General features: G+C 42.9%; 1 protein-coding gene across 3 annotated transcripts in view; it reads right to left on the reverse strand.

Moving 5' to 3' along the window:
• Positions 1–1678: 1678 nt before the first annotated feature.
• The window catches only part of RAMP3 (receptor activity modifying protein 3), a 73054-nt gene continuing 58515 nt past the window's right edge, over positions 1679–16217 (reverse strand). For all 3 annotated transcript variants that reach the window (XM_065665634.1, XM_065665632.1, XM_065665633.1), the window contains one exon: positions 1679–2641. In XM_065665634.1, coding sequence (XP_065521706.1) covers positions 2386–2641 — 256 coding nt within the window. In that variant the 3' untranslated portion in view covers positions 1679–2385. The remainder of the gene's footprint in view (positions 2642–16217) is intronic.

The raw sequence follows: 16217 nt of genomic DNA on the forward strand, positions 1-16217 counted from the left end.
TGTATCTCCAGATTTGACTGCTGAGGCTGCATTAAATTCAGCTTCTGTACCCTTCTGTCAAGTATATAAAAAACACAGAGGAAAATCACACTGTGGACGGGGAAGACACACAAAGCACATTTACAGCAGCAGAATCCTTCCCCCTCCCCACAGCACATGAAGGAAAGCCTATTATCTTTCATTCTTTGAATGTTACATTTCCTAGACTTGTTCATTGTAGAGTTTGTTCTCATATTAAACAGAATCCATTCAAACAAGGCATTTGTTTTAAGACTACCATACACATCTAGTAGCACGATGCCATCAAGGTGACAATTTCTTCTCCAGTCTGGTGTACATTGAATGAAGGGGGCTGATAACTCTCAGATGAGCTGTTGATCAGCTGATCTCAGTTGCAGATGAACCAGAACTGGCCAAGACTTTGGCCCACACATGGCAATCACATTAAATGAACATGGGCTTGAAGAAGTCTGTAAATATCTGTGCTTTCCAAACTGAAGTGCTGAGACTCGCTTTGAAGCTTGGTGAAATTTAAAGTAAAATGAGGATTACAGTGAAACTCCATGCATTATTTGGGGTTTGGCCACAAAAAAATGCAAAACTAAACACTGTTCTGGATCAGATGGATGGGTTGGGGTTTGTACCCATCACGAGTTTTGGTAATGCAGAAAATCATAGTTCGGTAGAAAACTAAAGCAGAATCCTCAGTGCGTGTGTCATTCTGCTTTTACAAAGGGAAGTTTTCTCCCGGGACCTAGAGAATGAAAAAGGATCTTTGGAAAAACACACAGGAAACACCTTTAGAAAATGAATCATTCGAACATGAGGGTAATGAAAAAGCAAGCCAGTGCCTTCAACCCTTGTGAAAGGATGTGAAAACAAACCAGTACAGCTGCAGGGGTTCTTTATCTACATATAAGCAATTCCAGTAATGGGGGCACTTCTGCTTTGATTCCAGCCTGGAAATGCTTCTCACACACACAGACCTAAGTCTCAGACACAGGGCCAGAATCTTAAAGGAGAAAATCTAACTAGCAGAGATACAGACTCACAGAATGGTTTGGGTTGGAAAGGACCTTAAGATCATCCGGTTCCAACCCCCCTGCCATGGGCAGGGATAAAACACCATTCAACCTGTATTTCACTTGTGTGTATGGAAAAATGAAGAGTCACTTGTGACAGATACTGCTCAAAATATAATAGAAAAGCATTCAACTGAAAGCATTTTGTGAACTGACAGAAAAGAGGTTTACAACACAAACATGGAAGTTGTTTTATTTTGGGCATATAATCTTTATTTAATCTGTTACATAGGAATAGCTTCATAGCATAAGATTTCTGAGTAGAATTTTTTCTCTTTCCTCCTCTGTCTGTTCCTGTTTGATGTTCATGCTTTAGCTCCCCACTCTTCACGGGATGAAGAATGATTTATGTACAAAATTAATTATACTCCGAAAGGCACCTCAAGCAACATGATGCCTTTATATTGATTTGTAGGATCTCTCTTGCACAGAGTGAAGTGAGAGCAGGGAATATACAGTGAACACAAGTCGTCAAGAATAATCACTATAAAAGAGGAAAAACAGACTCTGGCATAGGAAAGTTTCTTCATTATTCCTTAGTATATTTATAATCAACTGATTTTCCATTTTTCAGCTCTGTAAAATAAGACTCCCAGAGCTTGTTTGTAAGCCATACAATTCCGAGCAGCCATGCTTAAAGGCATTTTATAACCTGTTTTGAAACTGGCATGATAACTTCCCCATGGTGATAGTCACTGGACACAAATTGTTCCTTTGCCAGGACAACACTTCCAGTTCTTGATAATGATGTTTTTGACTGGCTTCCAGGAAAAGCTGCCACTTGGTTACATCCCATGTTCAGTTCCTTTGCCAGGGAGTGATCTTCTGTCCGAGTCACGGGGTTCACAGATGAAAACCTCCAGTGTCCTACACAAAAACTCCAGAGATGCCATCTTCCCCACTGTCAGGGTTACACCACATGTACATACACTTACATACAGTTCTGCAAAACTTAGTTTACCAACCAGCTTTACCCATGTAAAGTAACTTTATCCCTTTTGCAGTTAAGGGGTCCACTTGCCTGGGGACTCTCCTGTTTCTGGGAGCTGCCTGAGAATTCCATGATGATGAGGCCTGGTGGAAGTAGAGAGCTTTGCACCAGCAACACCAATAGCCAAGCTCAGAAGCAGTGACTTTGGGCAGCAGCAGGAGGCAGCTCTTAAATTCAGAGCAGCACTGTCTCAGTCTCAGTATCTCACAGGTTCCATTGCAGCAGATCTGAAATCCTTCTGTCGAGTTTCTCTCTCTTTCTTAGTGGTTTTGGAAGAAGGAGATGGAGAAGAATAAAGCCCAGAGGAAGAACTTACACCAGGATATCACTTCTCTTGCTGCACCATACTACCAGTGTTATCATGGCACATGTCAACATGACTGGGATCAAGATGAGAGTTACAAGGATTTCATCCGGTGGATCCTCCCAGTGAACCTTCTCTGAAGTACAGTTTGAAAAGAACTGTTTATGAATTCCAGTGATGAAGCCCTCTGCAAGAGGGTTTGGCCAAAAGCAACTTGCGTTGTTGGCTTCACGTTCTGTGCACTGGGTAAAGTTGTCATAATACCTGGGAGAAGAAGGAAATGAAGGAAAAAGTTTAACTAGAATGCATGTGCATATTACACTTAAGAGAAAGCTACGTAAGGCGCCACATAGAATCTGTAAGAGTGGGTCTGTTATGGAGATACTCTGCTGAAGGACCTGTACTGGAAACTGTGAGCACCAAATAGGTACCAAACAGTGAGGCAGAAGGAAAACTGACTCGCACATATATTCATACAACTGGGAGATTTCATGTGAAACCCTGAGACCCCCCAATGGACAGTCTTCTGCGTGATGCTACTACAGCCAGGACCTCCTAATGCCACTTAAGTAGAACCCTCACTAAAGGCATCTACAAGATCTTTAAAAAACATACACACAAATGTGCTAAGAACAGACTGTTTTGAGCAAAATACGGGTAATTCATGCCTTGTCTCTCATTGGGCATGACGCTGTGGTGAAAATAATGATGTGGCACTGGAACTGAGCAACAACATGCGTTACTGTGTAACAGTTTCAGGTCTGTTGTACCCTCAGGCAGTAAGGATAATGATAAGATAAACATGCAGAAAGTCAGCTTTTGACAACCTTCATCTTTTTCCCACTTCCAGCAAATGCCAGGCAGGGGGAAAAAAAGTAATTCCTAATTACACATGTTAACAGTCCTAGAATCATAGAATGGTCTGGGTTGGATAGGACCTTAAAGCTCACCCAGTTCCTACCCGCTGCCATGGGCAGGGACACCTTCCACTAGACCAAGTTTCTACTCCTGTCAGTTCAAAGCCATTCCCTGTGTCCTGTCCCTACAGGCCCTTGTTCCAAGCCCCTCTCCAGGTTTCCTGTAGCCCCTTTAGGCACTGGAGCTGCTCTCAGGTCTCCCCTTCAGGAGCCTTCTCTTCTCCAGGCTGACCCAGCCCAGCTCTCTCAGCCTGGCTCCAGAGCAGAGCTGCTCCAGCCCTCACAGCATCTCCATGGCCTCCTCTGGCCTCGTTCCAACAGCTCCATGTCCCTCTTGTGCTGCTGCCCCAGAGCTGGATCAGGACTGCGGGGGGGGGGGGGGGGGGGTTTCTCCCCAGAGCACAGCAGAGGGAGAGAATCCCCCTCCCTCAACCTGCTGCTCAGGCTCCTTTCTTGAGAGGCACTTGTAATGCCTAACACCTGATCTGAACACCCCATGTGCTGAAGTTAACCTGTCCAGGGTAACTATGAGAATTGGCTACCTCTCAGGAAAAAAAAAAAGGAAACAATAAGGCTAAATGAATAATTGTATGGCGTTTATGGTGTTATCATAAGCCAAAGAAATTCAGGAAATTCAGGAAGCAAATGCAGGAGGAGTTTGGAAGTTAAGAAGACAAGGGGTGTCTGGTCAGTACAGGAATAGGACACAAAATAAGGAAGCTGAATTATTGTCTGTTGCATTTTTCAACATTTATTTCAGTTCTGCATGACTCAATAAGCTCACTTCAAAGGGAAATTAAAAATGGAAAGGAGAGGGCAAGAAACCGTATGACACCTGATGGGATAGCATCCTGCACATTGATCTGAAGGCCCTGCCCTCCCTTTACAGTGCATGTAAATATGGTAACTCCTGGCAGATGGCTTCTTCTGACATTAAGTACCAAAGGGGACTAATGCTGACTCAGTCCTTTGTTGCGAAGTAGTGCAGGGGAGACATTCAGTGTCTGGGTCAGGACTGAGGTCCACTGTCTATTGCCTGTCAAGGGAGATGTCTGCCTGCCCATGCTACAATCACAGAGCTTGGGCTGATGCCACTTTATTCATAAGCAAATACACTGAACAGTCTAGTGAGTCCACACCCAGATGCTCTGACACACAGATGCCTATATCCACAATGTATGTATATTGTAAGCAAAACAACTAGAAAGGAAGCTTTTGTGACAACAGCAGCAGCTGCAGGGAAACAACAGGAAATAAGCTAAAAATAAACCACAAATACAAGCTGTTATTTCAGTAGTGTCATTCTTCCATGTGACCCAGTAGCATCCATTCTTTATGTCCTTGGACTAAATTAGAAGCTGAAGATGTCTAGCTGAATATGGGAAAGCCAGTCCCAGAGGAATCATACATCCAAAGGCAAGCCTACAAGGCTCAACAGACTGCAGTGCAATGCAGAGATGGTGCACCCTGTTGCCCAGGCAGCTCAGTGCTCTGTCTAGCACAGACACCAGGCAGGTTGCTGTGCTCGAGAGAGAGCTCCAGCTCCCCGCTGCCACAGCCACCTCATGGTCATGCAGAGTAACAAAACCAACAATAAATCCTGATGACCTGAGCAGACTTCATAGTAAAACACCCTAAACTGGAAGATTTATTTATAGAAACCTTTCCTCTTCTTTTGTTTTCTCCTTTGGTATAAAATCCTATAGAAAGCTCAGTGGTCTGCCCGGAATTCTGTGGATTTTCTGTGGTATAAACAAGAGCTTTTCCCCCCTGATTTTGCACATCAAGTACAACATAGCTAGAAAAAATATCTGGTTAAAGGTTGCCAAAAGGCCAGATAAAAACCATTAGAGAGTTACATTGTATTTGAAAGAGCAAATCCCGAAGAGCCAAAATGGAATAAAAATGCTGTCTTAATAGTTTGAATTCCTCACAATCTTCCCTTAATACCCTCTTCGTTACCTGCACTGTAACTGGGGCTTTCCCACAATTCTGAGAATGTAGATAAGGAAAAATCTCAGCTATCTGAGAATGCCACATCTGCCAGGCAAGCTCAATTCACTTAAATATTTATGTAATTAAGTAATGCAGAGCTTATGCACTGCAGCAGAAAGCTCAGGTTAAAACCAGTCCTCTGCATGGTACCAACAGCTGCCTCAGGGGGGAGGAACTGAATCCTCATTACGTGGCATTTTGTACTCGGTCAATTTGTTAGCAAGTTGTTGGGCTTTTGTAAGAGGGAGGTGGGGGTTAATAGATCTTTCATTCCAATTTGATTCTCCTGCGCTTAATTCTCTTATGCCTTATGCAATTCTCTTTGTTCCAATGGGAAAGGCTAGAGTAGGAAATCTATTCATTCCGTATAATAAAATGACTACCACAAAGATGCCCTGAGCTCTGACTGGAGGTACTGCAACATCAATGCATAAAAATTACACACTTTGGGAAAGGAAAGAATGAGAAATGACGTTTTCCACTTATACCCAGAACAAGTAATTGGAGAGCAGTACAGCAGCACAAGCTTCTTCACCTCTTGGACCATAATGAGGTGTGGGGAGGTTATTATTCTCTGTCCTGAGTCACATTTTCATCTCTTTCAGGCTAGCTCCCAAGTTAGTTAATACTCAGCAAAGGCACATTCACTGGGAGCCAGGTAACAAGCTTTGTGATCAGTGGGCTGAAAAATTAATGTATTTCTCTTGAGTTTCAACGCGGTTTGATAGGCCAGTACCAAACAACAAGAGCTAAGCATAGTCTGAGCACCAAAATTCATCTAAAGCTGTGTTTTCCCCTCATATGCTCAGGGGAATCATTGTAAGTTTTATTGAGGAACCAACTACTTGGGCATAGGGCATATTATTGAACATACTTCCAGAGAACATGACAAATCCTTAATTCCTCCTTGGAGCAATCTCTGAGCTGCAGCACATTTGTCATGAAAGACAATATTAAATATTCTAGAACAAAACTTCATTTTGAGAGCACAAACCCTTTTTCTCCTGTACTTTATGTTTCCACTAAAACAGAAAATAACAATCTTGTGGCTGGTTTTCTGTAAAACCTGAGGAGAAATTTAGTTTGGGAGTTATTTTACCCATGACAACACATATTTATATATATTTATCTATAAGCAAGAACCTGGACAACAGGCAGTTATCATGAGTGCACACATTTGCCTTAATGGGACAGTGTTTCCTGGAGTGCCCATTCACACTATTTAATGAGCCAGATGGATGTGTTACATCTCACCCATCTTAGGGTACCCAGCTGCCCATCACTCGGGGCACTGACTGGTCTAAGTGGAGCTTCATCTCATCCATAGTTTCCCACATTCCCAGGAAGGAACGTGGTTAAGTCCTTGCTCTTTCTTCTTCAACATCTGTACAGAAAAACTGCAGGGATGATTGGTTTATAAAGAAAAAATACAACTCCCTCCTCCAGGCTTGCATGAGACCAAGGAAACAAATGGATTGTTTCACGATGAGCTTCAACAAACCAGCGCTTCCTAAAGAAAAATGTGCTTTCGAAACCCCCCAAACAATTCTCCAGCAGCAGAGCGCCATAGATCATGGTACTGAGGACAAATTGCTGAAGGCATCTGCTGGCTGCAGACAGCAGACCCACCAGCAGTTCCCACAGGAGAATTTGCCACCTCTGAAGCACTCATGGGTAGAGACGCTCTACGCACACAGAGTCAGGGATGTTTTGCCATTGCTTAGTGAGATGGGTGAGGAATTCAAAACCAAAACAATCACTCTCCTGTTTTACATAAATCAGGATTAGTGACAGAATTATGGAAGGGTTCGGTGGGGTACATACATCATGAGCTCATTTTTGTTGTTTTGAGTCATACCAAGTATTCAGAAAATACAGGGGAAAATCTCTCTAGCACAGACAAGTCTTGATATAAATCAGGTAACAGATCCTCCAGAGACACTCCTACTACTCAACAGGCCTGGAAAGGAATCCAGAGGCACTGTTCAGGATACCCCAAGTTATGTGGTGTATTTTAATAAAGAGGTTTTAATACTCTTCTCCCTCATACAGCCCCAGATGCTTCAACCAAGAAATTTCTTTATCCACAATTATATCTTAAATTAGAGTTCAAAGTGAATCATCCTCCTTGTAGCCTCCACCCAGGCTGGAATGAGAAATGCTGAAAGAATACTTATAAATATCTTCTGATGAGATTACTTGAAGCATTTCTGGACGGAGGCAGGAAGTACCAAATAACCTCACAAAAGAAAACACAAAGCCTGTTCTTGTGTGATATGCAGCCAGATTTGATAGAATTTAAGGGTGTAACAATCTGGATGAACTTCAGATAAGGATCCAAACCTTAAGATTACCATCTCCTGATGTTTCATCATCACGTTGAAAGCAAAGCTTTAGTTCTATAATCAGCTATGAGCCTACAGATACGGTGCAATATTTCTCAGCGTTTTCCATTCAGCATCTCTCCAAACAGATCCATGACTGTATCTCAGCACTGCTTCTAGAGGAGCATTCTCACAGACACACTTCTACTTCCCTGTTCATATCATGTCTGCTGTTGTGCATCTGCAGCATAGAATTCAGCTAGAAGAAAATAATGCTCTACAAAACATAAGGAAGGAAAGGTGGGGAAAGGAAAGGGGATACAAGAAAACCCTTGCTGGTTTAATGTCAACATTGTAAAGCGTAGTTTACTCTCATGTCACTAAATAATGGGCATTGTGAGAGATTTACTCGCTTGGGTTGAGAATAATAAATACATTCTGGTGTCCTTTGAAATAATTACAGATCTGCACCCTTGGCTTCACATCAGCAGTGTCTGGGAAATGCAAGATGGTTGAATAACCCTCACTGAAAACCCCAAAATGCACAACTGTTACTAAATTGTTCATTTCCTAAAGAGGCCAGGTTGGATGGGGCTTGGAGCAACCTGGTGGAAGGTGTCCTTGCCCTTGGCAGGGGGTTGGAACTGGATGAGCTTTAAGGTCCCTTCCAACCCAAACCAGTCTGGCTTCTATGAAAATGTAAATATAAAGAGCAAGTGTAGATGTAAGCAGTAGTTTATCGACTATTATCCATCTCCAGTGAGCAACAGAAACTATACATTAAGCAAATCTAGAGCAAGGAGGGAAACAGCCTGACAGCAGGTACTATGTTATAAAGATCACAAATTTAGTAGCACTGGAATCTTACCAAGCCAGAAGCTTCTGCTACCGAGTGTGCTTTGCCTTCTACCACTCCTGAGCTGTGTGTTAATGATTACTTAGCTGTAAACTCAGCCTAATTTGGGGATACACCAGTTCATAGGGGAAGTATTCTCTGAAGCCATCACTACACCATGTCCACAGGAGACAGTCCCATAACTCCCTTGAATTAGATAAAAATCGAAAAAGCAAGTAAAGGCAGATCCTAATCCCACAAACACTTAAGCGTATGTATCCAACTTCTTATATGCACTGCATCTCCTAAGTAGCATCACCATCAGTGAGGATGTGTGGAAAAAGATGCCCTTCATCTTCATCAGTGAAGAGTCTGCACTGGTTTCAGATGCTTTCTGCCACCTCATGAATTCCCAGCTCTCCAGCCCAGAGAGAAACAGGGAATGGACTGTGGAGGGCACAGGAAAATGCAGGATGCAAGAGCAGCACATGCAACTGGCATCCTCCAACACTGAAATGCTCTGCGAATGTCTGGCTTGCAAAGAGTCTTTCATGTGCTGTATCTTCCAGATAAGAGTTTTGCTCCTTAGAGATGAGTACAACACTGCAGTGTCACTCTGCTCTACGCAGTGATCTGGCTCAGATACAGCATTATATACTATGCTATTGCATGAACTTCAGATTAGGCCAGAACGTATTAGTTGATCATGAAGTCGTCATGGGCAAAGAATAAAATGAAGAAGGCTAAACTACTCCAAAGAAATCCTGGAGCTAGCTTTCAGAGAAGAAATAGGTGCTATTTTAGTGGTGAACATGAATTCTCCACAAAGGTGCCAAGCTGAGGCACATCCCCTCACCAGCTTGACACAACAGCTACCAAGCTGCTGTGTTAATTAACACACCATCAAAACCTCTGCATTTCTGCCTTAAAAATGTACATTTCTTTATTGCAAGAACAGGGCCATCTGTGGCTCACTGCTTTTAAATCACCACTGCTCAGTTTCTAAAGTTGACTTGAATTACAGCTTTGGTGCTAGAGCACTTGAGAGAGAGCACAGTTACCACCACAGCTCATTTCTGCTTAAGCTCCTGAGGCACAGCAATGCTGCCAGTTAACAAGTGCCTTGGTAAGCTGACATCCTTGCAGCAGCAACCCTGCTATCTTGGTTCAGAATGAGCTTAACGTGTAACAGTGCAAACAGGACTGAGGATACTGAGGATTCAGGACTATTTTAGGAAGTCTGATGCCTGCTCTCTGCACTGGTCCAACACCAGCAGCTATTGTAGTAACACTGACATTTGATGGGAAACAGAACTGCCAGGGGGAAAGAAGGGCCATTTGTTACTCACTGAAAGCTGAAAGAAAGCAGAGTCATTTTTAAAACAGGCTTTAGTGCTGTGAGCTGAAAATGACACCTCCTAATCCTAAATGATTCCTAAACCTTGAGAAGGCACAAAATGGTATTTGGAAGGAGTATGAGACTATATGTGGAGGAAAAAGCATTAATTAAAGATGCAACCTTGTTACTATATTGTACCTTCCATTTAGAAAACTATGCTATTGCAGCTAATAAAGATACCAGTAATTCCAATGTGTTTTCTCATTTTCCCCCTATCTTCTGTCTTGTGTGAAGGGTTGTTTGGGCTGTATTTGCTTGTTTAATACGTTGTGCTGAATTCTACAAGCTCAAGTGTGCAGTGTGGGTCTGGAGGGACATAAGCCCTTATGAGATCTACAGCAGTTGTTTAGAGACGGGTTTTTAAAACCAGTCAAATCCCTGAAAACAGGCACTAACAGTCCTTGAAATTACGTGCGTTATTTTGTGGCCAGGAGAATACAGGACACGGGACACACATGAATTCCCTGGGAGGTATATGTAAATCCTTTTTCTTTCCTCTGCTTTTTGGGACAAGTCTCTGTAGCTGAATTTCAGCTACAATCATCCCCAAAGTGTTTGGGAATTCAGGTCATATAACCAGAAAGCAAGAGTGGTTCGACTTGACAGAGATGAGAAGGTTTCTACAGTGTGCTGTATTCCTCCTCCTCCAGCACCACGATATACGCACTCTTCACAAACTGGTTCCTGTACAGCACAGCACTGAGCACCACAAAAACTGTGGCGGTTTGCCCTGCAGATGCTCATGAAGAAGAGATGCTGCCAACCCAATCTGCGTGTGCTCATCAGTGAGACATCGCTGTTCCTTGTGTGACCCTCTGTAAAATGAAGCTAAAGTAGCATTGTCCAACCTCACAAAAATACTGTGTAATAAGACAGTAAGGTCTCTAGTGACTACCTTAATAGGGACCGTATGTGTCATATACATACAGATTAGATGGCCAAAAACTCCCCAAGTATATAACAACAATCCCCGTATTATTTCTCTGGAGCCCCCAGCACAAGAGGGATGTGGACCTGCGCAGGCGAGTGCAGAGGAGGCCCTGGAGATGCTGCAAGGGCTGGAGCAGCTCTGCTCTGGAGCCAGGCTGAGAGAGCTGGGCTGGGTCAGCCTGGAGAAGAGAAGGCTCCTGAAGGGGAGACCTGAGAGCAGCTCCAGTGCCTGAAGGGGCTACAGGAAACCTGGAGAGGGGCTTTGGACAAGGGCCTGTAGGGACAGGACACAGGGAATGGCTTTAACCTGCCAGAGGGAAGACTGAGATGAGCTCTTAGGCAGAAGCTCTTCCTTGTGAGGGTGCTGAGGCACTGGCAGAGGTTGCCCAGAGAAGCTGTGGCTGCCCCATCCCTGGTAATGTTCAAGGCCAGGTTGAACAGGGCTTGGAACAGCCTGGTCTACTGGAAGGTGTCCCTGCCTGTGGCAGGGGTTGGAAATGGATGAGCTTTAAGGTCCCTTCCTGCCCAAACCAGTTCAAGTCTATGATTCTGTGATTTGATTGATTGCCTTAGAAGTATTAAAATTAAGCACACGCAACTGTTTCCACTTCTAATTCTGAATCCTGTTTGCTGTGCTGCTCAAACTGTAGATAGCAGTTTGCTTTTTAAACAAAGCCGACTTTAAACAAAGTCGTTTACAGTTCCTGCTATGAAAGAGACAGACAAATGTGGTGAACTTTCTGTATTAGTTCCCATCTGTACTCAAAAACTGACCCATGTAAATACCCATGCAGTGACAGCGGGAGAGCAGATACCATTGAAAAATGAATAAACACATAAAGCCAGCATGGATAACTGGCTTTGTTTTGGTTTCAAAGTCAGAGACCAGTTATGAAATGCTATCTAAAATAAAACAACTGTTTTCTAAATGAGGGATGGTAACAGAAAACAAGTGTGCCACACTGCTATTTCAGACACTGACTTCTTTGGGCAAACCTCTTAGTGGTTTGTATTTTTTACTAATGGATACAGGCAAAAAGATATTGCAAATAATGCCTGTGTGTCATCTAATACCTTCATCCATTCATTTGCAAAGGACGCAAACATCCACATTGTTTTCTAGATGACAAACATCACACAAGGAATCACAATATGCCCATAGCAGAGTAGTTCATGGCAGAACTGGGAACAGAGCATGCATCTTCTGGGCTCAGGACTAGGCTCTGTGTACAGTCCACACTGCATATGTAGACTCTAATTCTTACCCTGCAACTGGGGTACTGAAAACAACCCTCTCCTTGTGAGATCTCCACTGTCTGAACTATAAACACACACACAAAGCATGTCTACATATGACTTAATTCCATAGGAAACCAGGCCGGGAAGTATGACAGAGAGAGTGGAGCTCCAGAGGAGCTCAGTCTTTGGGGACTGTTTGGACAATAGAGCACCAGGTCCATCAGAACCTGCCAGAGGGAATGGAAGGATGCCCTGAACTTCTTTCTCCTTTTCCCTCTGCACCTGACTGAAATACAGACAGGAAAGAAAAACGCTGTCCACACTGAATACAGGGGCAGAAAACAAAGCACAGAGTTACCACTGAGCAGTTATCTAGGAATATACACAAAACAGCAACAGCCTGAAGGAGATCCCCAAGTGACAGACCCAAGCTTCTCACTTACTAGTAAGGAATATATGAACTACCATCTTTAATTCAATGTATAAAAGACACCCTGTACCTCAGTCCTGAGCATATGCTCCCAGAGTTCATGCAAGTTTTGCTACAAGCTCCAGTTTCATTTATGTTACTGACACAGTAAGTGTCACATAAGTAACATAAATAGCACAGTCCTCAGGTTAAGGGGAACTCAGTTACAGACTAATTCTACACTGCCATCCACTTTCCCTCTCCCTTTGTTTCCCCAGGAAGCAAACCTCAGCACACAGGCCAGATGAGCCCTCTGACATGCTTCGACAGAGCCATGATAACAGGCTGCTATCAGAAGAGAAAGCTTCTAGAACACTGTACAGCAAGTGAACCACACCACCAGAAATGAGACAAAACGGCGGAGCGACTCACTGCACCTTGCCTTCATCTCGCTTCATTCCCCTGCAAATGCACTGAGATTGAGTTTTTCACCCAAGGATCAAACCTCTGTCTCCATTCAACAACTGGCTCGTAACCTTAAGTTCTGCAAACCCCACTGGAAGAAGTTTATGTTACATAAACTTGCATATCCAGACAACCTGAAATTGTACTTTTGAGACATGCTGCAAATAAGTCTGTAAAGGTGAGGAGGTAAAAGAGATTCAAGAATCCTCAGGACTTTTGTGACTACTTAAAACTTGATTTTCACACCTACTCATTCTCCCTGCCACAGTTTTTCATGAAAACTATGACCTCAACAAAGATCTTTGCTGTGTGGGAAAACATACATTTCGCAGCAGAAAAGAAGTGAGGATTCCATTTAACAATAGGCCAGATATTTGAGTTCAGCTCAGCCACACAAAAGAAGTCTCAGTGTTCCTTATTTACATGGAACATGGAATGTTCTTGAAGATACCAATAGCATTTGTGCCCTGAAGAAGCTGATCTTTCAGAATAAACTCTGGGCACTGACTCTAGTGTTAAATACAGAAAACCACATGAACACCTGGTAAGAGTTCCCCCCCCAGTGACAGGCAGCGCTTGTGCACCAGGCCTGCTGCCCCATATGGAACACTGTCTCCATCAAATCATCTGTGACCACTCCTCACTTCTCCAAGGACTGCAGAAGTGGTCCTTGCCAGACAAAAAGCGGGTTTTGTACTTGCCCATGGGTAGCTAGGGTCTGTATTTTCAACACATCTGTCAGACTCCTCTCAAGGTCTGTTTTGGAAGCCTGCTCCTCCTAAGATTATATGAAGCACTGCTGTGGTGGGTGTTACAAACTCATACTGTTTCTTCTCTCTCCAAGTGCATTTTCCCCATAATGCAGAAGCAAGCTTTGTTTTAGGATAGACAGATTGTGCTGCTACCTTTAATGTAAGCAAAATGATGCGTGTGAGCAGCTTAAAAGACACAAACCTGCAAAAGTGGAGTTGAGTCTGCAGTTTGCCTGGGGCTCTGCTTAAACAGTCTCTAATACATAGGTCTCAAGGGCAAAACAAATGCATATGAAACCACAAAGACACCTTCCCTAACATTCTGGTCCCCAGCAAAACTCGTGCCAATTTGCAAGAGAAATGTGCACCTTTCCATCAGATTCTGTAGCAATGAACCATCCCCTAGCCCTTTGAGAATTAATCATACTATTAAACCAAACATATTAATACTGCTATTATTAACCTATTTCAAAATGTAGATTAACAGCTAAATTACTATGGGTATTAACTGCTGCACTGCAAACCAGTGTGGGAGTGGTTATTGCAAAGCCGCAGCAATGTTCTCCTCAACTTAGGTTTAACAAAATGTAGTGTTCCCATAGGAACAGAGTTTCCTCCTTCAGCCAAATCACTGAAAAAATCCTAACCCTCAAGCTCAGCAATAGAAAAAAACCAAAATCACAGCTAAACCACAGACCTAGAATGGAATTCCTCAGCTATGTTTTATTGCTATTTAATCATCACTTCCAGACCCAGATAAAGGAGGTGGAGTTCTAGTGGGAAGAGCAGTAAAAAAGCCTCCGTGTAAACAGCCCACATAACATGTCAAAGAACTCCTACCTTCAATAACATGAAGTGGCAAGGGACTGAATGGTATTAATCTGACCAAGCAGCAACATGATTGTTTCTCACTAATGATTCCCTGGAAAGAACTGAGGTAACTCTAACACAGCAACTTTTCCTGCAACTATAATTATACGTTAGTCCATTTGTTCCTATGGTAAATGAAGCACATATAAAAAGATGTTCAATCTGTAAATCAGCTTATACTTAAGCAAGTAAACTAATGCAGTGCAATGCAATTATTCCATGGTAACTTTTAATTAGCCAGCCTGAATATTAGAAACAGTTTAGCCTTACCTACATGCACCTCAGAACAAGCCCATGTATCGCCTGTGGTGCACACATCTTTGCTCAGCTCCATTCTCCTGTGGAGTGGACTGGTATTGCTGCCAATCTGCTTTGGGTTTAAAGGTAGGCAGTTGAGCTGACACTGCGCTGCAGCGGGAGCTTTTATGTGGACACATCCTCCTCAAGACTCCTTCTCTTCTGAAACACAAACCTCAGGTCCCTGCTCAATTCCAAAAGCAGTGATTCATATGAATGAGAGGAAAACCTGTTTGCTTTCATTTGAAAAACGGGGATCTCATTTGCAGAACTGCAGCCAACAGTGAACGTCACGTCTTATTAGTAAACATATTTTCATGCTTCTGCAACGTGAGTTGTGTTTTCAGCACTACTTGGAAATGAAGAATAGCAAGTGGTAAGTGTTCCTGTTGATCAAGTCCTATCCATTTATATTCCAAGCAACATCACTGAAAGTCTGAGGATCCCATAGCAACATTTGTACAAGATTACTGAGCTGCTTTGTTCCAAGATTTCTATGACCCTCCAAGGTTCTTTCAAGAAAAACTGAAAGCTGAACGTAAATGAATCTAATAACCAAGGGACATTTCCTTGATACCTTCAAATAAGCAGAGTCAGAGATAACAAAATTAAAGGACCCTAAAGGATGTCAATGAAGGCTTAATTTTGAGTTCTTACTGTTATAAAATAGATGCTTTCCTTCCTGGAGTATTCTGAGTGCACAAAGCACTCTCTCCGTGCAGAAAACCTCAGCTGTGCCAAGCTTACCAATCAGCTGGTGACGCTGCATCCTCAGACACCAGCACCCCAATCACCAAAACCTCTTACACTTGCCACTCATGTCCTGCTCAGCCTTGCTCTTTACCTCGCAGCTGAAATGCCAAACAAGTGCCTGTGTGTCAGCAGAGAACACAAAGTACAACCTAACAGCATGCTGGAAGGAGGAATTGTACAAAAGCACAAGATGGCTCAGTGGCTCAGAGAGTTTAATTGCATTAGACATCCTAAGTGAGGACAGTTACCTTGATACAAGGGCATGGTACTGAACAATTCAATACTGCTCAGCAGTGATTCTTTGTTAAGAAAAACAAAATCCACACTTCCCCCAACATCAGCATCATTAACTCATATTAGGTTACTACTTTGAAGCAGAATGGGTCTGAATGATAAATTCTGTAGAAGTACCAAGTACTTCCAAACCTGAGTAACATTGCGTAAGTTTTAAGGAGAAGAAATATTTCATAAGGACAGTACTCTCAAAAACATTATGTCCTACCTGTATTTTGTTGTCTCTAGAATGGGAAAATTCTATCAATAGAACACATCAGCAAGGACATCACACAGAATTGTTATTTTATTCGAGGTATCACATGCTGCAGTTTTGTTACAGACCTCTACTGAAAGGGAATTACAACAGCCAGTACTCAGA

This window comes from Lathamus discolor, chromosome 2 (genome assembly GCF_037157495.1).
Source record: "Lathamus discolor isolate bLatDis1 chromosome 2, bLatDis1.hap1, whole genome shotgun sequence".
Taxonomy (NCBI): domain Eukaryota; kingdom Metazoa; phylum Chordata; class Aves; order Psittaciformes; family Psittacidae; genus Lathamus; species Lathamus discolor.